At 43.8% G+C, this 22,310-nt stretch overlaps 1 protein-coding gene across 1 annotated transcript in view; it reads right to left on the bottom strand.

The window, feature by feature from the left end:
- Window positions 1–22,310, bottom strand: part of MYRIP (myosin VIIA and Rab interacting protein) — a gene marked incomplete at both ends in the record, with an annotated part of 178,689 nt that overhangs the window by 74,845 nt on the left and 81,534 nt on the right. Inside the window, 2 exons of the mRNA XM_079713826.1 lie at window positions 662–742; window positions 6,660–6,796. Coding sequence (XP_079569952.1) covers window positions 662–742; window positions 6,660–6,796 — 218 coding nt within the window. The remainder of the gene's footprint in view (window positions 1–661; window positions 743–6,659; window positions 6,797–22,310) is intronic.

Raw genomic sequence — 22,310 nt, 5'->3', positions numbered from 1 at the left:
GGGCTGAAGTAAGGGCTAGGCATTCAGACAGAGGTGCACCAAAGCCATGTGACTTCTCCCAGGGAGAAGTCTCAGGCAGCAAGGATGATAGAGGATGAGACCTTCATGAGAAGGTGCCCAAGGAGAGAACAGAGAGAGCGCAGAAGCACTGTGGGGGGCCACAGGACCAGGGGGACGAGGAGGCACCTGTTCCCAACACCCAGTACTTTGGAGAAGGAGCCGGAGCGTTGGAGGAGGTTTTATTTGGAATTGGAAGAAGTTTGTTTTGCTTTTAACCTTTGCTCTAAGGCGATGACTGTACTGGTATAAAAAAGTAAAAGTTGATCAGTAAATGGTACATTCTTTATAAGAATATTTTAATATTAATTGCACAAGTGAGTATGTTGATTGTCATATTCCAACTCCAGAAAAACACACACTAGTTGATTGTAAGTATCTAGTGGTTGGTAGGGAATGCACTTCTCTAGGCTACACCTTAGATATATTCACCTATTTTGATGATGGATTCACACAAATGGCAATAAAAGAAGACCCAGGGAGACTCTCACATACAATAACAGAGTTGCATCAGTGGTTCCAATGCCATGGGGGACCCTGACGGACTGAAGGTGTTTGTAATGCTCTAACCTCCCATTAGGTGTAAACCCTTAAGCAAACTTACCTTCTGACTGCCTATAAAATGTTGAGTCACTGCCTGAAATACTTCCTTCATTCTCCAGGTTTGCCTCAAAAAAGCTTCCTCCTGAGAGAGAGGGAGAGGGAGAGAGGGGGGGGGCGGGGAGGAGACAGAGGAGATATAAGATTATCCAAGGTCTTCAGTGAGCCCGGTGCACCGTGTCACTGAATTGGCAGACCACCATTACCCACTTCGATGGTTAGCCTTGCAAATAGGTTTAGGGAATCACTGGGTTCTACAGTAATGCTACAGATTTTAACCAGTCACATTTTTCTTTCTCATGCTAATTCCTTGTGTAGCAACGCTTCCACCTCCAACTTTCTTCCAGAGCCTTCCTTGGAGGCAATATGGAATCAAGTGTGGAGTAATAGATTGAACTCAGAGATATGAGCTCATTTCCTGGACCTGCAAATGACTAGATGTGTGACCTTGATCAAGTTACTTAACCTCTCGGACACTTGGCTTCCTTACTAGAAAAACTGTGATAATGATAGAACTCTGCTCATCATGGGTGATGAGACACTGCATGTCTGGTCTTTAGCTGCTGTCCATGGCATCAATCTAAACAGTGGCCTTTAGCCAGTGAGTAAACTGTCATTAGCAGTTAGTGGAAACAAGCCCAGAGCAAGACAAGGTAAGCCATGGCATTTGATCTTTTAAGGCCCACTGCCTCTTCTCTGGTCTTCTCTCAGTTGAACACACACTCTATCTTGGTTCCAGGCTGGGAAGAGCAGTTGGCTAAACCTTTTTTAAGTTGGGGATTTACCACTTGTGTTCACGTATTAATTCATCAAAAGAGATCTTTGAAGGTGTGGAGGTGTGGATGATGTCTCTTTCCTTTTTAAATTACTGTATTGTATCACCAGTACACAAGATAGCACTGAGAGAGCAGGGGGCTCAAAAAAATTCTTGAATTGGATGCTGGTGGAAAACACTGATAGAACCAAGAAAATAAATGCAGGTCTACAGCTCTTAGCTCAAAAGGGGGAAATGCTATTGATGTCAGGTCAAACTAAGCAGTAGACCTTTGATACACATAATACAGCCCGTGCTTCCTTGGATGGGCTGCATGGGGCTCCAGTGTGGGAACTCTTAGGGTAACTGCCGTAGGCATCTACAGCGGGGTCAGCAGGCTGCTACCTTTATGAAATAGGTCATTAGTGTGTGGCCTGCCACGGGGACTCAGTCTGACCATATACCATTCTCTGTGCTTGTGTTTTTTGACCAGCCTTTCAAAAGACCCATAGTCACTTATTCCAGCTCTGTGACCATAATGAAGTGACTTTACCTTCTTGGGTCTCCACTTCCTCACTTATAAAATAAGGCTTTAGGATAAGTCATCACCTCAGTTCCGAGGCTATACATCTAAGTGCAAATATTTCACTCTGGCTTGGCTGCATCCGGCAGCCATCCATTCATCCAGCAAATATTTCATGGGCACCTAGTAGATGCCTGGCCCTGGGCTGAGCGTTAGGGTATACTGGTGAGCAAGGCCAGAAATCCTCGCTGCCCTGACAACCTTGATAGTCTAGTGGGTGAGAATTCATTAACCAAAAATTTATATAAATAAATATAAAACTGTAGATATGTTGAGTGCTGTGACTGGGTGGTTCATAGAATAGGGCAAGTGTTCAGCAGGGAAGACTGACCTAGACGGTAAGTAACCAGCTAAAAGGGTGTGGGGGTGGGAGGGAGTCCAGGGCAGAGCAAACAGCTTGCACAGGCACAGGCAGTGGGTACAGCAGGGTGCATCTGAAGAGCTAAAACAGAGGCCGGGTGGCTGGGCTGCGAGAGGAGAGGGAACCTGGGGTGAGATGGGCTGGTGGCAGACTGCACAGGTCACGGTGGCCACATCACTGTTCTGATCTTTGTCCCACCATGAAGCCACTTGAAGACAGTAAAGTCTCCACAGGGGTGATCTGGTTAGGTGTGTGTTTCTAAACACACGTAAAGGTGCACGCCGGCTGCTGTGTGGAAGACAGCTTGGAAGAGGGAGAGGGTGGGTGTCTAGAGAGGAAGCTGAGAGTGTGGCCCACCCTCTGGAGTGTCCCTGTGATGGGAAAGAGCATGGCAGGGCAGAAGTGGAGGAAAATCTGCAGTCCAGGAAGGGCTTAGGAAATGGGAGAGACTGGGCATGTTTACAAATCAATAGGAAGGAACCAGTTAAGAGGGAGGCTGAAAGGCAAGACAGAGGGCTGCGTGAACTTGAGACCTTCATGGAAGGTGACAGGGATCAGGTGCGGAGGTGTACACGGTCTGTCCTGCGAAGGAGGTGGTGAGGCCGTCTCCTGAGACAATGGGGATGGTGGTGGGGAGCGTGATGGGGGAGGAGAAGATCTGAAAACATCTTTGGGAGAACTGCACTGACCAGGACAGGCTCTGGTTTTCCATGATTATAAATCTTCTAGTACAACAACTCTCCCTGTGTCCCTTTAAATTCATAGGTGGGAGCTTCTTGTCATTTAGGATGATGGGATTTTTCCAAGGGCAGAAAGCAACTGAACTGTTTTGGAAAGCACTGACACAGCAGCCAGACATCAAGTCAGAGCTTCCATGAGCTGGAGGAACCTCCAATTTCAGGCGACTCAGTATTTTTTTTTTTTTTGCAAACCTATTCTTTTTTTTTCCTCTTTATTGGAGTATAATTGCTTTACAATGGTGTGTTAGTTTCTGCTTTATAACAAAGTGAATCAGTTATACATATACATATGTTCCCATATCTCTTCCCTCTTGTGTCTCCCTGCCTCCCACCCTCCCTACCCCACCCCTCTAGGTGGTCACAAAGCACTGAGCTGATCTCCCTGTGCTATGCGGCTGCTTCCCACTAGCTATCTATTTTACGTTTGGTAGTGTATATATGTCCATGCCACTCTCTCGATTTGTCACAGCTTACCCTTCCCCCTCCCCATATCCTCAAGTCCATTCTCTAGTAGGTCTGTGTCTTTATACAGAGTGAAGTAAGTCAGAAAGAGAAAGACAAATACCGTATGCTAACACATATATACGGAATTTAAGAAAAAAAAAATGTCATGAAGAACCTAGGGGTAAGGCAGGACTCAGTGTTTTTAAAAGACCATGTTGTTAGTCAAATCCCACATGAAAGATGTCATAGACCTTTCCAAGAATCGTGTCAAAAATAGATATAGCATGTTAATAAATAAAAGCAAGATTTATTTTCCCCATTTTATTTATCCAATACTAAATAAATGTATGTATTATTTACCAAATTGTCTAGGGATTAAGTATATTAATAAGGGCTACTTTCATCTTTTCATGTAGTGCTTCTTTTTAGAATAACTGTTAAAAATGTCACACTGAATCTATCAGATAAACCACATGAGCATTGGACATTATATTTTTTTTATAAATCTACTTATTTCTCTGACTTCACTGAAACGTTGGCTCTGAGATGGCAGGGTCTTGCCCATCTTGTCACTCCCAGGTCTTAAACCAGGCATTCAATAAATGTTTACTGAAGGAATGAATAAGTCTTAGATTTATCTGACAAAACGAATGGGTCTCCAGTTCTGCCTAATCTGTTCACCTAATATGGGCTGCAGGAGGAGTAAGTGAGCTTGGGACTGATGGCCGTGCAGTGGGTACATGTGATGGGTAACCCATAAGGTTCTGTGAACTCCATGAATTTTCAATGGACTGTGTTTTTTTATGGCAAACTACACTGGTCCATGCAATGGAGATGTTTCATAGATAAAAGGAGTCTTATACTGAGAGTCCTGGAGCAGAGCCCAGGTCTTGCACCCTGTAGATTATGTTCTGACAATCAAAATTCTGAAACTAAGTACCCTCAGATGGAGTTGAAGATGGAACCATCTTATTCAGAACTCTGCCATACGAATTATAGTGAAGTTCTAGCTGAGGTTCTCAGTCTTGGCTGTGTCTTAAAATAACCCAGAGAGCTTTAAAAAATATCTATTCCAGGGCCACCTCCAGAAATTTGGAAGTAATTGACTAGTGGTGGAAGATGATTCTGGCACTTTTTCAAAGCTTGTGAGGTGATTCTAATGTGTAGTCGGGCTTGAGGATGGCAGATGACAACCATACCAAGGTGCTGGGTTGTAGGTAGAAGCTAATGCTGATGTCTCCACGGTCATCTAACATAATCAGGACATTACTGACGCACGGGAGATTTCTCCACACTTGAGGTGTAACTCAATTTTCTAGGTGGTATGTAGAGTTGCTCTCACAGTTTTATGATCACGACTTTACAGGTTTGAGTACCATCTCATAAATTGTCTCCTGCCTGCTTGTCTTCGTGTTGCTCAAAAGGAAATCTTAGTTTAAAATGAGATACAAATTATGTTAAAACAACTGATTCTAGTACTTCTATGAAGTGTCTTGGTACCCGCAAAGTGCTTTTAAGACTGAATTGTGTAATATTGAGGACCGAAGAGGTGCCAGCCACTGGGCCACACTTTGGGAACACAGAGATGAAGAAGCTATTGCTTCTGCCTGGTCCAGCAGGAGAGGAGCTTTGTAAACCATCACCTGGATGCAATGTGATAAGTGCTGTGATTGAGGCCCAGGTGAGAGACATGGTGAATCACAGAGGGCCTGGGACCTAAATCTGCTTCAATAGTGTCAGCGTTTTTCCCAGCAAATGATTTGCCTTTGAAAATGACACTTGAACATTTCAAAGCCTTTTGCCAGCCCACTTGTAATTCATGTTCCCTTGCTCCACCTGTGGGACCCGAGGGAGAAACAGAAAGATACCAGAGTTGTGCTGTTTATAGGATTCTCCAAATGAGTTTGCTTCTCCCCCTCACTTTGCATGAAGCAGTAGAGAACACCTCTGAGATGTGAATGTGGTGACACGTAAAGCGGTACCTGAAGCAGACGCAAGGATGAACAAGAGAAAGTATGGGATGCAAATGATGAGACAATTCTATTCTGGAACTTTCTTGAGGTATCTGCTTGGGTTGAAAACCTACTGTTAACATGATTACTTTTAAGCTTTATTTCTTTTTTGTCTTTGTTCCTAGAGAAACATTTTTAGAAAAATCAGCAAAGAGAAGATAAAAATAATATGTGGAGACCTTCAGCACTGCTCTCTTAGCTACAGGCTTCCTGAGTGGTTTGAAAGACAGAGGTTCTAACGACTAACACAAAAGGCCCTAATGAGTCTCCGTGTTTAATACTTCCATCCTATTTTCCCCTTGTCTCAGTGGCTGGCATATTTTTAGATTAGACACAACCAAAGACTTTATTGAGAATACAGCAATGTAAAATAATGACGGTGAAAAAGCTCCAAATGAGATTTTCTTTCTTCCCTCTTTCTCATGGATAAAAAGCATTTACCTGTGTCAGCAAAGTGATGAAAAAATCTTCCTCTACACAGAAAAAAATAGCCTTTTCTGGGAGGACATGCTGTTCATATTCTGACAACCATTTCTTTCCACTGGCTGGTCCAATAGGAATAAAGAATATAATTACTCATTCTAATTACATTGGTTGTCTTAACAGCATAGGTAGAATTCACCCTTTAAACTTCCTGGGAGAAAGCTGAGACTTTTCTAACTCTCCCATTACATTAAACTCTGGGCCTGGTATGTATAGAATTTTGGAGTAGGAAGGAAGAGGAGTGGGAGGCATATCCTCTGAGTGCAGACCTAGTCTACAAAACCAAACAAAGATGAATTTCCAATGTTTTAATCATTAGGGGAAGATGGTCAAGAATCTTTCATTTCTAGGGATTTGGAATTAAAATGTCCACAATATGCAGAAACACTTTGGTCCTCCCAGCTGCTAACATATCCAGCCCAGTGGAGATGCTGGAATCAAAGGACTTAAAACTTAGAATCTTTGGTATATGTCCTTCTATTTCTGTTCCTTACTAGAACCAGATTATTTAAGCCACTTTCTCTGTCCCAGGTGAGTGTGCCACAGTGTACAGGGCCTCCAAGCCAGGCCTTCTTCTATCCCACCAACCCCCCAAAGACTCCCAGATGACAGGCAGTCAACGTACCTAGGATGTCGAAGCACCCTCCGCTCTCCAGCCGGTGTTTCCTGTACAGGTTCTTCAAGACCTTGGCGCTGCCAAAGCGTTTGAAGCGGCTCTTCACATTATTGTAGAACCATTCCAGAGACTGGGTCCTCAGCACCCTGAGGACAACACAGAATTAGAAAACAGAAAATTATTATTAAAGGACAGAATTATGAAATGGTGGATTGCAAAAGTTGCCACAATACTTCGCAGCTCCTTCCATCAAGAGGTGGTCTCTCTACTCCTTGGATTTGGTTTGGCCTTATGACTTGCTCTGATCACAGAGACTGGTGGAAGTGATGCTGTGTGAGTCCAGAGCCTGGCAGCTTCCTCTCTTGCTGTTCGTGGAAGCCCTGCAACCCATCGCCATGTGAACAAGCCCAAGATAGCCTTTGGGATGACAAGAGACACTTGGCCCAATCCCCCCTCTTGCCCAGCCAATAGCCAGCCAACCCCTAGACAGGTGAGTGAGGCCACCAACTGCTGGTTGACTGAAGATGCATGAGTAACTCTAGGTAAGACCAGCAGAAGAACCATGCACCTGAGTCCATCCAAAGAGCAAGCTGATAAATGCTCGCCATTTGAAGCCACTAGCTGACACATCTGTTTAATAGCAGCCTTTATATTTGACACTCTTACTGCATTAACACCATTTCTAATTCAGCTTGGGAGGATAAAAAGCACAGGTGAGACCCTGGGCTCTATGGCAGAACTCTGCAGCCTCTTTCTCATTCAGCCTGAAGCACTGTGGGAAGGTGGTTTCCTGGTCAGTGCTATAATGCTCGGTACAAATCACTGACACAATGCTCTTTTCTGCCTGACCAGAACATGTTTCTAAACCCCTCCCATTTTAAGAATAGCTTTGGTTGTTATTTTGCTATTATGAATGTAATGATGCATACTCATTTTAAAAGTTCAGAGAAGCAAAATGAATATAAATTCTTCTAAGTCAAGGGAGGAACAAGCACACATTTAGCTGCTCTTCCTCCCCAGATGCCAGTGAAATGTGAGAAGATATCCAAAGGGAAAGAAATCTATAGAGTTGAGATGCGAATCAGAGATTTTCTAGATATCTGGAAAATTCTAAATAAGTGACAGCATAAAGGTAACAGAACGTTGTCCTACAAAGCAGGCAGAAGGGCTGGGACTCACAGACTGAGAGGTCCACTTTAAAGTTGATTGATGGAGACTTCGCCAGTGGTCCAGTGGTAAAGAATCTGCTTTCCAGTGCAGGGGACGTCGGTTCCATTCCTGGTCGGGGAACTACTAAGATCCCACATGCCCCGGGGCAACTAAATCCACGTGCGCCACAACTACTGAGCTCATGCACCTCAACGAGAGAGCCTGTGCGCTGCAAACTACAGAGCCCATGGGTCCTGGAGCCCGCACACCACAACTAGAGAGAAGCCTGCACGCCACAACGAAGAGCCGGCACAGCCAAAAAAAAAAAAAAGAAAAAAAGAAAATACAAAAATAAATAAATAAAGTTGATTGATGAGTACTCAGCCATAAAAAAGAATGAAATGTTGCCATTTGCAGCAATACGGATGAACTATATTCATTATGCTAAGTGAAATAAGTCAGAGAGAGAAAGACAAATACTGTATGATATTACTTATAAGTGGAATCTAAAAAATACAACAAACTAGTGAATAAAATGAAAAAGAAGCAGACACATAGAAGAAGACTGTCCTTGGAAATCATAACCTCCAGGCTTATGATTTATTTGAGAGCTTTAAAAACACAAAAGGACTGTGACTCTAGAAGAGAAATATTCTGCAGGCTGCCTCTCCTGCACACCACCCTGCTCTCTGAGCAGCTGACCTCTGTGAAGGTGCTGCTGCAGGGCTCCGTGTTGCAGGTGGACAGGTCCACAATGGTAGGGGTTGACAATAGTGGTTATTGTGCCTCTCATTCTTCTTTGCCTTTTGGGACACTCCCCCTCCTTCCCAACTGAGTCTACGTTTTTCTGGAAAGGCTGGCCCCTCCTCCTGGCAGCCTTGGGGGTAGTCACATGACTCAGACCTGCCAATCAAGGTCTGAGGTGGGACCTTTCCTGCTGTTGGAAAGAGATGCTCCCTTTCTGCTGGGCTGGCTTGGTGGCAGAATGAAAGCCCCGGCTGCTGGGGCCACCTTTGCCATTACTTGGGGGGTTATTTATGGTCTTCTGAACAAAAGCAGATCTGACAGCGGGAAGGAAAAGGATCCTGTTGATGTACTTTGAACACCTGGATCTACCCAAGCCTGAGGTCAACCGCTGGACTCTTCCATTACATGAGCCAATAAAATTCTCTCTTTTGTTTAAGGCTTCTTGGGTTGGGTTTCTATTATTTGCAGTCAAGAATCCTAATGCTTCAAGTACATCATAGGATGAGCTCTCTGTTACGTCCCTGGTTATATCAAAACTCTATGACATTTAGAAACACTTTGATGACCTCAAAAATAGAATGCCTTGACTTGCTCAAGTCAGAGAGAGGAATCAGGGCACTGCCTGGGCTGCTGGAAGGTGGAAGGACAGCACTGAATCCTTGGAGAATGACCTGCAAAACTACAGCTTGATTTGGAGACTAGAAAGCTTTCCCGTAAGAAGTGATGTACTTTGGATTATGTTTTGACTTAGAGTTAATGTGGAGAGCTTTTCTGGAAGCCCCAGGGAAGGCTCAGTCATGATTACCTTCATTTGATATTACTGCTTTTATTTCACTTATTTTAAAATTCATGGCTAAGAGGAAACTCACAGGAAACATGCAGTTCTTGGGGCAGAGGTGTGGGGAGAGGGCCGTGAGGACGCCAGCACCCAGGATGGACTGGCTAAGCGCTGCAGGGTCCCTGGCCCACCCTCACATCTCCAGCTTCCCCCTGAACAGACGCAACTGCAGGCACGGGTAGATGAGAAGGAAGGAGCCCTGTGTCAGCATCTTGCTGGAACAGAAGGCAGAGTTGAATATGCGTCTGTGCATGAATTCCTTCATCTGTTCATTCATTCATTCTTTCATTCCTCATTATTTATTGAGTGCCCTACGTAGCAGGCATGGTGCTAGGGATATGGGGAGTGACAAAACAGATGAAGCTCGTACCCAACAGTGCTGTCGGACTAATCTCAACGAGTGCCCGATGCGTCATGAGATGGAACCAAAAGTCAAGCCAAAGGCATCTCCAGAATGGCTGGAGAGTCTGTGTCCCACAGGCATTGGGTTCTGGATCATTCCCACAGATGTGTGAAAAACAGAGCCCACCCTGATTTATGGCTCAGGCATTTTTTTTCTAGACTTTTAAAAAAATTGAAGTATGGTTGATTTACAACATGGTGTTAGTTTCAGGTGTACAGCAAAGAGATTCAGATATATATATATATATATATATACACACACACACACACACACACACACACACACACACACACACACACATATTCTTTTTCAGATTCTTTTCCATTATGGTTTATTACAAGATATTGAAAATAGTCCCCTGTGCGACACAGTAGGTCCTTGTTTTTTATCTGTTTTATATATAGTAGTGTGTTTCTGTTAATCCCAAATTCCTAATATATCCCTCCCACTCCTTTCCCTTTTGGTAACCGTAAGTTTGTTTTCTACGTCTGTGAGTCTGTTTCTCTTTTGTAAATAAGTTCATTTGTATCATATTTTAGATTCCACCTATAAGTGATATATGATATTTGTCTTTGACTTACTTCACTTAGTATGATCATTTCTAGTCCATCCATATTGCTGCAAATGGCATTATTCTGTTCTTTTTTATGGCAAATATTCCATTGTATATATGGACCACATCTTTTTCTTTATCTATTCCTCTGTTGATGGACATTTAGGTTGCTTCCATGTCTTGGCTATTGTGCTGCTATGAACACTGGGGTACCTGTATCTTTTTGAATTTGAAAAGATATATCTTTTCCAGATATATCAGGCATCTTCTTTAATGATGCCCAAACTGCTGCTTCTCAGCCTCAGAAAACACATAGGAGGGGTGCCTTAGAAAGGATGGGGAGCTGAAGTCCTGGTGATGAGACTTGTGGCGAAAAGCTTTCCAATTTGAAACTGTCCAGAGGGACCCTTCTTGATTTCCCTCACTTATTTTTGTAAATGATCCCAAGTTATCCCAAAAAATGCTCACACAAAGCTTCTTAGTTCTGTGCAGTTTAGTTTCACAGTCTTAAGCATGATCATTTCTTTCAACACTAGGGCTTTAAAAAAATCAACAGCAACCCTTCAAAATTCACCAATCACAACATAGTTAGAATTGATTACTTTTAGCCCTTGGAACTACTGTTGGTTCATCGGTAAAATGATGGTCACACAACTGACAAGGATAGGGAATATAGGAAGAGGATCGGGTTTGGGGGGAAGGTGGAAGTTGAGTTAGGACACTTAAATTTGGGGTGCCCACCACATCCCCAGGTGGCAATACCTGGTGGGCACTGGATATACTCGTCTGGGACTTGGATAGAAATCTGGACTTGGTAGTCTTTGGTCCACAGGTAGTATTGAAGCCAATAATTGGTGTAATGGAGGTATAAATCATCACTATCTCTATTTTACAAGGAAAATGGAAATAAGTAATTTGCTGGTGTCACTGACTGAACTAAGAGCAAGTCAGGGAACAGACTGTAGACCTCATCCTTGGGTCAGTGCCTTGACGTCTGATCAGGTTATTTTCCTTCCAGAACCCCTAGTTAGTGTTCTTATTGCAAATTACCACTTTCATTTCAAAGTTTAAGCAAATAGAAAGCACCATGGATCAAGGAATCAGCAGACAATGTGAAATCATTGTATCATTTCCCTAAAACAACCTACTTATCACATTGTGAATACTAATCACTTCAAGGCACTTGTTTGTATGAGAAGTTTGCCAATTATTTTTATGACATGAATAAACTTGTAAATATGGTACATTCTCATTAGAAGACAGACTGGAATCACATAACTCATCACAAGAGCAGCACTGAAATTATAACCCCATGAAAGCTTTGCCCAGGAATGCCAGACTGATTTTTGGCTCATTAGACAAAACAACACGATTGTGAGAACGAAGGAACTGCCTACATAAGAACTGCTCATATCCTGGCTGCTGGTGATGAAGCAAGGCCTCCTTGGCCCTCAGCCCTGGCTCGGCAGGCGCTGTGCAAACTGAGCTCACTATGGGGGAGAGTCTAGGAGAGTCTGTGGATCCCGCTACTTCCTATATGGTCCTCGGAGCAGCACTGGGGCACCTTCCGGAGCCTTGATGGAAATGGCAATCCCAGATCTCTATTCTCATCCTGAGACCGGCTAAATCAAACTACACTTTAGCAAGGTTCCCAAGTGGTTACTATGTATATCAAAGCTTGATAAGCACTGGCCTAGCAAAATTAGCTGGGTGTTTTCTGAGCCCACATGTAGTTTTTGTTTTGTTTTTAATTTTGACCACAATCCACTTAGGTAGGACAAGAGAGAGAACAGCTGACTTGCCTCCCTCCTTCCTGCTTTTCAAGGAAAAAGAACTGAACTGGGTAATAAAAAGTTTGGAAGAGGAATAGAATAATTAAAATGGTACTCCCAAAATCAGGTGCCTTCATTACAAAAAAATAAAATGCCAAAAATACTGTTGAGCCAAGTTCAAATAATTATATACAGCAAGGTTCCCCAAACAATCTACAAAAAACTAAATTGATAATGATGAACTAACCTTACTTTGTTGGTAAAAATTAAGAAGCACAACTATTAAAATCCATGACCAACTCAAGATGACCTTGATGATGTACGGATAATGAAGCATCCCTCCTGAAAACTATAAGCACACCCATGATCTGTGAGCTCTGCTTCACGGAATACAGAATGAGAAGATTCAGCACCAACAACACACTGGATGGTAATAAAAGAGAAAAAGCTCCAGGTCTTTCAAACAGAGGGACTTTAATATAGGCAATTGGTTATATAGATGATGAAAACACTAAGACTCCAAAGAGAGGATGATTGAGGCTAGCATCCCAGAGGCTAGCAATGGGGGAGCTGCCACCACCCCAGGGCCAGAGGGACAAGGGAGGAGGTGGCATTACCAGTAGGAGCATCCTGGAGCCAGGAGCTGGGGCCACAGAGGAGATGCAGCTGCTGCAGAGACACTGCTTGAGGCAGAGAGACTGATACCCTGTTTTCTCTTTTTCTCCTGCCCTCCCAGTTCCCTCCAGGGCCTCCCATTGGCCAAGCTCAGAAGGGAGCCTGGGCAATGCAGCCTTTGGGTCTCAGCACCCCCAGGAACAGAGTAGAGAAAGGAAAGGCCAGGATGTGGCATCTGGCAGCACATAGCAAATGACTGTTCTAACGCTGGCTTATAAAAACCAGATTCTGGCAACCCTTAATAACTTACTTAATAGATTACCAAGAAGTAGCCTTAGTTTTAAGCAGAAACCTAAGTCTGCAGAATTGTGCCCCATTTGCCTACAAGAAGAGAAGGAAGGCACTGTGTTTGGGAATTGGTTTGCAGCCTATGAGGTGTCTCCATGCCTCCAGAACATGCTTTAGGAACTGCTGGCATGGGACAGATGATGGGCTGGGTACCAGACTGAATTTTAGCACTTACCACCTATGTGAACAAGGGCACGTTTACTAACCTCTCTGGGTGCCGTTTTCCTTATTTGCAAAATAGAGATACTAATATTGATCTGGCAGAGTCTTACAAAGCATCACTGACCTAATATGCTTATGCATCTACAATAGAACTTGAACACAGTAAGCACGAAGAGAATGGTAGTTATTTAATCTCAGAAGAAACTAAATATTCATTAAATTTAAGTCCTATTATAAGGAAATCTTTTTCTCTAAAGAAGTAAAAATCAAAGAGCCCCCCTTCCCCTATACAGACCACAATATAGGATCAGTAGGAAGAACTTGGTTTATCCATTAGGACCAATAACTGACATCAGTGTGGGCCTCAGCTGCTTGTTACATGTCTTCTGAGAGAGCAGTTGTCCAAGGACAGGCTTCCCTGACTGACAGTGTGCACTGTTTCTCCTGCCAGCAGAGGCCTGCGGAGCCCAGAACTTTCTAGCTGAGTCTCTCGCCCTGCTGACGGCAGCTCTCCCAAGTGAGTGCTCGCATTGAGGAAAGGCCTGGGGACAGCCTTGCCAACAGAATCACTCAGTCCTACTCTGCTGAGTGAGACTCAACTCTTAGAATTATGATTTCTAGGTAACTCCTTGGATACAGTGTCCCTAAAATAAACTCAACTTTATTAAAAAAACAAAAAACCCCATCAAACAAACAAACTTTCTTTCTCCCCCAAATCTGATCCTAGTCAATTTATTTAACCTATCAGAGGTGTTTTTTTTTTTCCTCCCAGATGCAAAAGGGGATAATAAATATTTCATCAGATTTTTCTAAAAGATTAAATGCTGTAACACATGTGAGGCACTCAGCACAGTGTCCTGCCCAGTGTAAATCTTCAGAATATGCTATTCCTTATTATCATCAACGTTATTATTTTATCCTAAGCCCTCGGCATTCTTTTTTGGCAGGATGTGGGTGTAATCAACAGATAAAGAGTAAAAATAGACTTGTCAGGAAACACATTCAATTCTTACATTTCATCTTAACCAAAAGGTTAGACTTTAGGGTTAAGGTGGTTCTTAATCTTTAGTATGTAGTTTTTAAACTTAAAACCCAGATTGCTGGGCCAGCCTCAGAGCTTCTGATTTGTTTGGTCTGGGTGGGGCCTGAGTATGGGCATTTCTGACAGATGTGCAGGTGATGTGATGCTGCTGGTCCAAGGACACACTTTGAGAATCACTGAGTTTGACGATTGATTTGACATGCTGTAGAACGTAATATCTTCCTGTGTTCTGTAGCCAAGAACACAGGAAGATATTACTGATTCAGAGCTGTGGGGAAAACAACAGAATGACAGGCAGGTGTTTGGAAAATAGGACTCATTCAGCCCTGACAGCATGAAGGCCCTTGAGCACGGAGTCAGAGCAATCAGTCTCTAAAAGTCAAAAGAGACTGAGGGACTAGATGGAAAAGAACAGCCCTCACACTGGGACCCCTGAGTGTATCACTGGGAATTTGTAGACAAACATGGCCAGGAGGCTGGAAGTGTCATGTTCAGTTGATACGTGACAATTGCCATTAATATGAAGTATCCTGCTAAGGGTGGGAAGCTGGAGTTGACAAATAGCAGCAAGGAAAGCCTGGGAGAGAAGTGAGGAAGTGTGTCTGTGTGAGACACCCCCGCAGCTGCTCCTGGGCCCTTTGCACAACTTCTACAATTTGCACAGTGGCTAAAGGGAGATGGATGAGGAAACAGGCTGAAGGAGAGAACAAGGGAGTAGATAATAATATTTGAAAAATTTTTTTTTCAGTTTTAATATTTTTTATTGGAGTATAGTTGATTTACAATGTTGTGTTAATTTCTGCTGTACAGCAAAATGATTCAGTTATACATATATATATATATTCTTTTTAAAAATATTCTTTTCCATTATGGTTTATCATAGGATATTGAATATACTTCTTTGTGCTGTACAGTAGGACCTTGTTGTTTATCCATTCTATATATAATAGCTTACATCTGCTAACCCCAGCCTCCCACTCCATCCTTCCCCCAACCCCCTTCCCCTTGGCAACCACCAGCCTGTTCTCTATGTCCTGTTTTGTAGATAGGTTCATTTGTGTCATACTTTAGGTTCCACATATAAGTGGTATCATATGGTATTTGTCTTTCTCTTTCTGACTTACTTAGTATGATAAGCCCTAGTTGCATCCATGTTGCTGCAAATGGCATTATTTCGTTCTTTGATATGGCTGAGTAATATTCCATTGTATATATGTACCACATCTTCTTTATCCATTCATCCGTCAATGGACATTTAGCTTGTTTCCATGTCTTGGATATTGTGAATAGTGCTGCTATGAACACAACGGGTGCACGTATCTTTTTGAATTATAGTTTTGTCTGGATATATGCCCAGGAGTGGGATTGCTGGATCACATGGTAATTCTATTTTTAGTTTTCTGAGGAACTTCCATACTGTTTTCCTCAGTGGCTGCACCAACTTACATTCCCACCAACTGTGTAAGAGGGCTCCCTTTTCTCCACACCCTCGCCAGCATTTGCAGTTTGTAGACTTTTGAAAAAATTAATTAATTTATTTATTTTTGGTTGAGTTGGGTCTTCGTTGCTGTGTGCAGGCCCTTTCTAGTTGCAGCGAGTGGGGGCCACTCCTCGCTGAGGTGCACAGGCCTCTCACTGTGGCAGCCCCTCCTGTTGTGGAGCACAGGCTCTAGGTGTGCGGGCTTCAGTAGTTGTGAGCTCAGTAGTTGTGGCTCGCCGGCTCTAGAGTGCAGGCTCAGCAGCTGTGGCACCCGGGCCTAGTTGCTCCGCAGCATGTGGGATCTTCCCGGACCAGGGCTCCAACCCATGTCCCCCGCACTGGCAGGCGGATTCTCAACCACTGAGCCACCAGGGAAGCCCAGTGTTATTTGTAGACTTTTTAATAATGACCATTCTGACCAGTGTGAGGTGGTACCTTGAAAATGTTATTGATGAGTGTGCTTCCATTAAGGCCAGGAAAGTAAAATTATAAGAAGTTGTGCTTTTGATTTAAATAAAATATTTAAACTTAAAATCACATTGTGAGTTTAACATACATGCTTTTCAATTTTTCACTATTTTTTCAGATATTTTAATATGCTAGAAAAATTATCATTAAAAATACATAAGAATATTATGTAGGGGGATAAATATTTCCTTTTGTCTCAGTCTCCAATCAGAGGCTTTTACTAGATCCTGTCTTTAGTTAAAATTTGTAAATTTTGATAGAAAATACTTTATAATAACTATAAATGAAATATAACCTTTAAAAATTGTGAATCACTATATGGTACACCTGTAACATATATTATATATCAACTATACTTCAATGAAAATTTTTATACTTTGTTCTTTATGAATTTTTGCATTAATTTTGATTTTTAAACATACTACATTAAAATATTTATCTTGATTATTCGATTTTGGTCACTCCCTTAAATTTTACACTGGAGGTGAGTGCCTTGCTTACCTGACCCTAACTCGGCCCTGATAGGGCAGCCCCGTGTGTCGGCACTTTGACACTAGGGTTCTGTGGTGGCAGAGGAGTGCCGGGGGGACACAGCTGTGCCCGTGGAAGGGGGAAAAGTGCCCAGTGAGGCAATGATCCCAGCAGGAGAGGGTGGCGCCTGGAGAGTACAGTGGTGGTACCCAGGGGAGTATAGTGATGAATGCAGCGCCCAGAATACACTGAGGATGAGGAACAGTGGAAAAAAAGTGGAAAAAAAAATCCATGGATGTCATGGGTTAGTTGTTGAAACTTGTGCCCTTAGAGACTTCCAGGAATCCATGGGGGTGGGGTGTGGAGAGGAGCTTTGAAGGAGGCTGAGGTCCTGCATTGGTAGTTAGGGATAAAAACCAATGAAGCACCATCACCCAAGGAAGGTCTAAATAAGAAGACATTTCTGAGATGGTCTGGAGGTGGATGTGTCAGGGAATCCTCTGTCCCTTCCAGGACTTTCCAGCTGTCATTCACAGGACTTGGGCACAGCAGCCTCCTCTTTGCAGTCACTCTGGCCTGGGCAAGATCTTCCCAGCTGTCCCTACCTGTCCTTTAAGAAGCCCTCCCCAGACTTGATGCCACTAGTCCTGACCTGGCCCTGAACTCTCTCATCTCTGAGGCCGTCTCTGTGGCCCTTGGCTCCACACTTAACGCTTGATTCATTCCTCTCTGTCCGGTTCAGCGAGTCTGACTGATACTCAACCAGGCAATTGTCAGGCCTGGGGGAAGAGGGAACGAAACGGTTTCTTTTAGTGTCGCCTGTTTGGAGGCAGGGATAAATGTCATTTGAATATGGCTTTTCTTTCGCTTTCTTATTTGTAAAGCTGATTGGGACTTACTTTCACTTGTCAGAATCAACTTGAAGTAAGAGAATTTAACTGCATTTATTTGAAGAGCTGCTGTCCTGCTATAGCTGCAGCAATTTGCACTCGGAACCAAGCTTGTCCAGAAGGGAAATCTTGCATCCTCCCTGTGCTACTTTGTGTGATATAGGGACTGAGACAGCAAAGAAAAGGCAGTCAGCACATATGGATTCTTCTCCCAGTCACATCACTCTATGTACGGTCTTGAACACGTTTATCTTTCTGCATCTCACTTCCCGCACCCTCAGAATACAAATGACCACAATTTCCTACAACCAAACTTCCAGGGACACACAGTTAGTTGCATTGGATATTGCCTCACCTCCCATGTCCTGACATATTGAGATGTGCCAGCTTTGCTCTGATAACATCTTCACATTTGTATTTTTAAAAAGTGTGTAATTTCCTTTTTGGCTTATTCATCTGTTTGATTAATGGTAACATTATGTTATATAATGAGGTGTCTTCCCTTTAAGTTCCAAGCTGGTTGTTGGAACAAGAAGATGATCTGATTACTGTTTATATTAACCAATACTGGACTTGGCTATAATAAACACACAGTGTACTACTGTGAACATTAAAAGGCAAGGACTTTGCTATATTAAGTGAGTGGTTAAAGATATTGTGAAAACGTCACTGTTTATTCATAGTAGATTGGAGCTGCTGGGGCTGCCATGTAATTAATAATACCTGCCGGTTCATGAACACCTCCTATGTGCCTGCCATGGAGCCAGGTCTTTTTGGTCCTCAAAACTAAATTACGAGACAACTCTTCTTTTACGAAAGCAAAAATTACATAGCTCGTCAATGGTGAAGCCAATATCCTCTTTCTTTTTTTGACTGTTAATTTTCTTTAAGTAAAAAACTTTAATAGATGCGTCATGGAGTTTAAAATGTAAGCCTCCTGCTCACCCATGTTTACCATCCATCCAGTTCCCTTCCCCAGAGGCAAACAATGCTGTCAGTTTCTTGTGCGCCTATGCACACACATGACAATACTCCCCAAAGTGTTCCCCTTTGCTTTTCTTCTATACAAATGGTAGGACTTTCTGCACTGGCTGTTCCACAACAACACATCCTAGAGATCATCCTGTATCATAAATACAGAGCCTCCTTATTCCTGTTTAGGGGTGTACTATCATTTATTTGACCTGTGCCCTATTGGTTGTCATTTAAATTTTTTCCTAATTTGCTTTTACATCAGCATGGCAGGGAATGGCCTTTACACACACACATCTACACACACACGAAGGGAGCAGAACGTTTGTTAGGAAAGAATTGGGGAATCTTCTGTCTAAAGGATCTAGGCAGGATTTTGAAGGATGTGCTATCCCTTTACTGTGAAGTGGTAGGCAGAATATTCTGCAAATCATCACACTAGCTCCCGTCTGTGTGTGGGTATGAGTGCATGCTTCAGAATATTCACGAGGAACGCAGGGCACTCTGCTTACAGCACACTACTGTTTATAAAGCACTTACTTAGAAAAGGACCTACAGATAAACTGACGGTGCTAAGGAGGAAAAGAAGAAATTGGTTCTTTCTTTTATTTTTTAAAATTAATTAATTTATTTATTTATTTTTGGCTGTGTTGGGTCTTCGTTGCTGTGCGGGCGCTTCCTCTAGTTGTGGCGAGCGGGGGCTACTCTTCATTGCGGTGCGTGGGCTTCTCATTGCGGTGGCTTCTCCTGTTACAGAGCATGGGCTCTAGGCGCGCGGGCTTCAGTAATTGTGGCACACGGGGTCAGTAGTTGTGGCACACGGGGTCAGTAGTTGTGGCACACGGGCTCAGTAATTGTGGCACGCAGGCTCAGTAGTTGTGGTGCATGGGCTTAGTTGTTCCGCGGCAGGTGGGGTCTTCCTGGACCAGGGCTTGAACCCGAGTCCTCTGCATTGCAGGCAGACTCCGAACCACTGCTCCACCAGGGAAGCCCAAGAAATTGGTTCTTTTTTGCCGACTGCCAAGTAACCGCAGCCTCTGTGGATGGGTCCCTTTCTTCCAGACAAATGCATGTGTGCAAAATTCTGCTTACACTTTCCTGGAATGGATTGCATCAGAAATGGGTTCTCTTCACATATGTGGGGCATCAATGCAAACTTTGAAAAGGCACATGCCTTTTCTTTTTTCATGGAAAAATCAGTGGCCACTTCTTACAAAAATGGGAACACATTTATATTCTGCAAATCAAAGAAGTTAGTGTACTTCTGTTCAAATGTAAATCTCAAAAGAAAAAAAAAAAGGCTGATGTTGTCCTTTGACTTGAAAAGCAAGTTGAAATCCTGGAGTGGTCTCTGACAGGGCCTAATGCAAGTCACCTGACCTGCCAAGCTATTAAGACTGGTCATTTTGGGGGTGAAAGTGCTAGGAGCTCTGACTTCAAGAGAGCAGAGTAATGAGCTCCGATCAGAGTCTGCAGGGCTGCTTGGAGAGTGAGAGTGGATGAGGAACAGCGGAATTCTCTAACAATTCTGGCTGAGCTCCTCTAGCCACATTTCTGTTCTCATTAAGTCATCGAGCTCATCTTGGGCAAGGTCTGTACCACCCCCGTTGTCCACGCTGTCGATAGCGGATCGCAAGTTCCATTTCCAGTGTCCCAGTTTGAGCAGAAGGGACCTCCAAGTGGGTTCTGCGGTGTTCCCAGCCCTCTGCAGATTTCCCCCTACAGAGAAACTCAGGAGGCTCTGGGTGCCACGCTGCAGGACGTGTCCTTCAGGGATGGAAATCGTGCACATTCGCTACCAATCGCCACCTCCAGAGTGGGATCCTGGCCAAAGATCTTGTGTGTGTAGGTGGTGGTGGTGGGGATTTTATTTTAGCATTATCCACCATGGTGGACTTCAGATCTCCTCCATCTGTATAGAGCCCAAAATATCTCTCAAGAGAAGCCTTGAATACACTGCATAACTTGCTTTTAGAGGGGCTTGTAACAAAATTCTCAACAAAATTGAAACCGCTGACCAGGATTCAACTAAGCACCCCAAAACCCAGCCTTTGGAAAGTCTGTAGATTTTTGAGTTCTTGAGAGCATCACAGTGCAGAGGGTAAACTACGGAGCCAGGCTGCCTAGTATAAATCCCAACTCCTCCACTTTCTAGCAAGTTCCTTAACCTTTCTTTTCTTAGTTGCCACATCTGTAAAATGGGTGCAATATACTTGCTTTATGGAGTTATGAAGGTATCTGAGTGCTTAGAACAGTAATTCATTACAGAATAAGCTCTCAGTAATGTTAGCTATTGTATAGAAAAATTATTTCCCATTTCTATAAGCTTTTTTTGGTGGTTGTTGGTAGTGGGATCTATTTGCAAAAAGGCAGTGATTCAAGGCGGAGCCTGTGAAGAAGTTGAAAGCTCCATGGCAACAGATGAGGCTTTTTTCTGGGTGCTGGCAAGGCCACTGATACCAAGCCACGGTGATGGGGAAAGCAAGGAGTTAGGATGATGGCTGGAGTGCTTTGCTTCACCCAAACAGTACACTGGGGGCCTCGCCAAGCAGCACAGATGCTGCCTCTCAGAGTGCCCACATTTTTCTTACTGTTGTCATTTTGCCTGGCAAAGAAAGCTTTTATCCTTTCGAAGATGTTGATGTCTTTTGCCCTATGCTCTCAGCCCTACTGCTCTGAGATGGGGGCTCTGGGAGACTCTGCTGGGCCGAACCCCATTTCCCAGGATGCCCTCCTAGCAGCTCACCTGAGGCTGGTCTGGACACCCCTCTATTCAGTCCTTGGCATGAAATCATGCAGAAATTTTGTACTCGGATGGCCATCCCTGTTGCCAGAGCTGACACAGACCCATTAAAAACAATCTTTGATTTCTTCAGTCACTTAGATGAGGGTTTTGTTGAAGGGGAGTGGAACTTATGTACTCAAAGTCATTTGCAGAGGTCCCCCCATTAGTTTATCGTGCTGCCTTTGTCATGTGCTCGATGTGACTTCATCCTCACAGGGCCTCCCTTATTCCACAGTGAGGATTCAGTCCTGGGAGATGCACTTTATGTCAGAGGAGAGACATGGGAAGATACTAGCCTAGAGCTCCAGAGAGCTAGGTTCCCTGCCCACCTCTGTCACACAGTGGCTGTGTCACTAGGCTCAGATCACTTCCCTTCTGTGACATTAGTTTTCTTACCTGAGGCACTCCATGAACCCAACCTTCGAAGTTGGAACATACGTTTAGGGATTGACTGCCATCTGGGGTGTATCCAGAGGTGGAATGACCTGAGATAACCTGTGGAGGCCAGCCTTTGAAGGGTCAGTGGTCACAGATGTTGTCCAGGGTTGGAGTGTGTGTGTGTGTGTGTGTGTGTGTGTGTGTGTGTGTGTGTGTGTGTGTGTGTGTGTTGGAGGACTGGGGAAGAGGGAGGGGGTGAAGTGTTGTGTTGTATAGCCTCTATGTGTGTGAGAGAAACAGGCGAGAGTGTACATGTGAGAGAAGCAGAGAGAGACACTGTGGATATCACTTCTGTGCTTCTATGTGTGACAGAAGGAAGGTGGGGAGAGAAGAGGGCGGGGGAAAGGGGAGGAGGGACTGTGGAGAATTCAAGAGCATATTGTGAGTGTGTGAGGGAAAAAGGGAGCAGGGAGAGGGAGAGAGCAAGGAAGAGAGGGAGGCAGAGAGGGTATGTGGTGTGTGTGTGTGCGTGGCAGCTGTGACCAGTGGCTGGACTGTACACACAGCCCCTGCCTACACAGTTCTCA

This window comes from Hyperoodon ampullatus, assembly GCF_949752795.1.
Source record: "Hyperoodon ampullatus genome assembly, chromosome: 10".
Classification (NCBI taxonomy): domain Eukaryota; kingdom Metazoa; phylum Chordata; class Mammalia; order Artiodactyla; family Ziphiidae; genus Hyperoodon; species Hyperoodon ampullatus.
The sequence above is the reverse complement of the archived record's forward strand: the minus strand, read 5'-3'. Positions and strand labels throughout refer to the sequence as shown.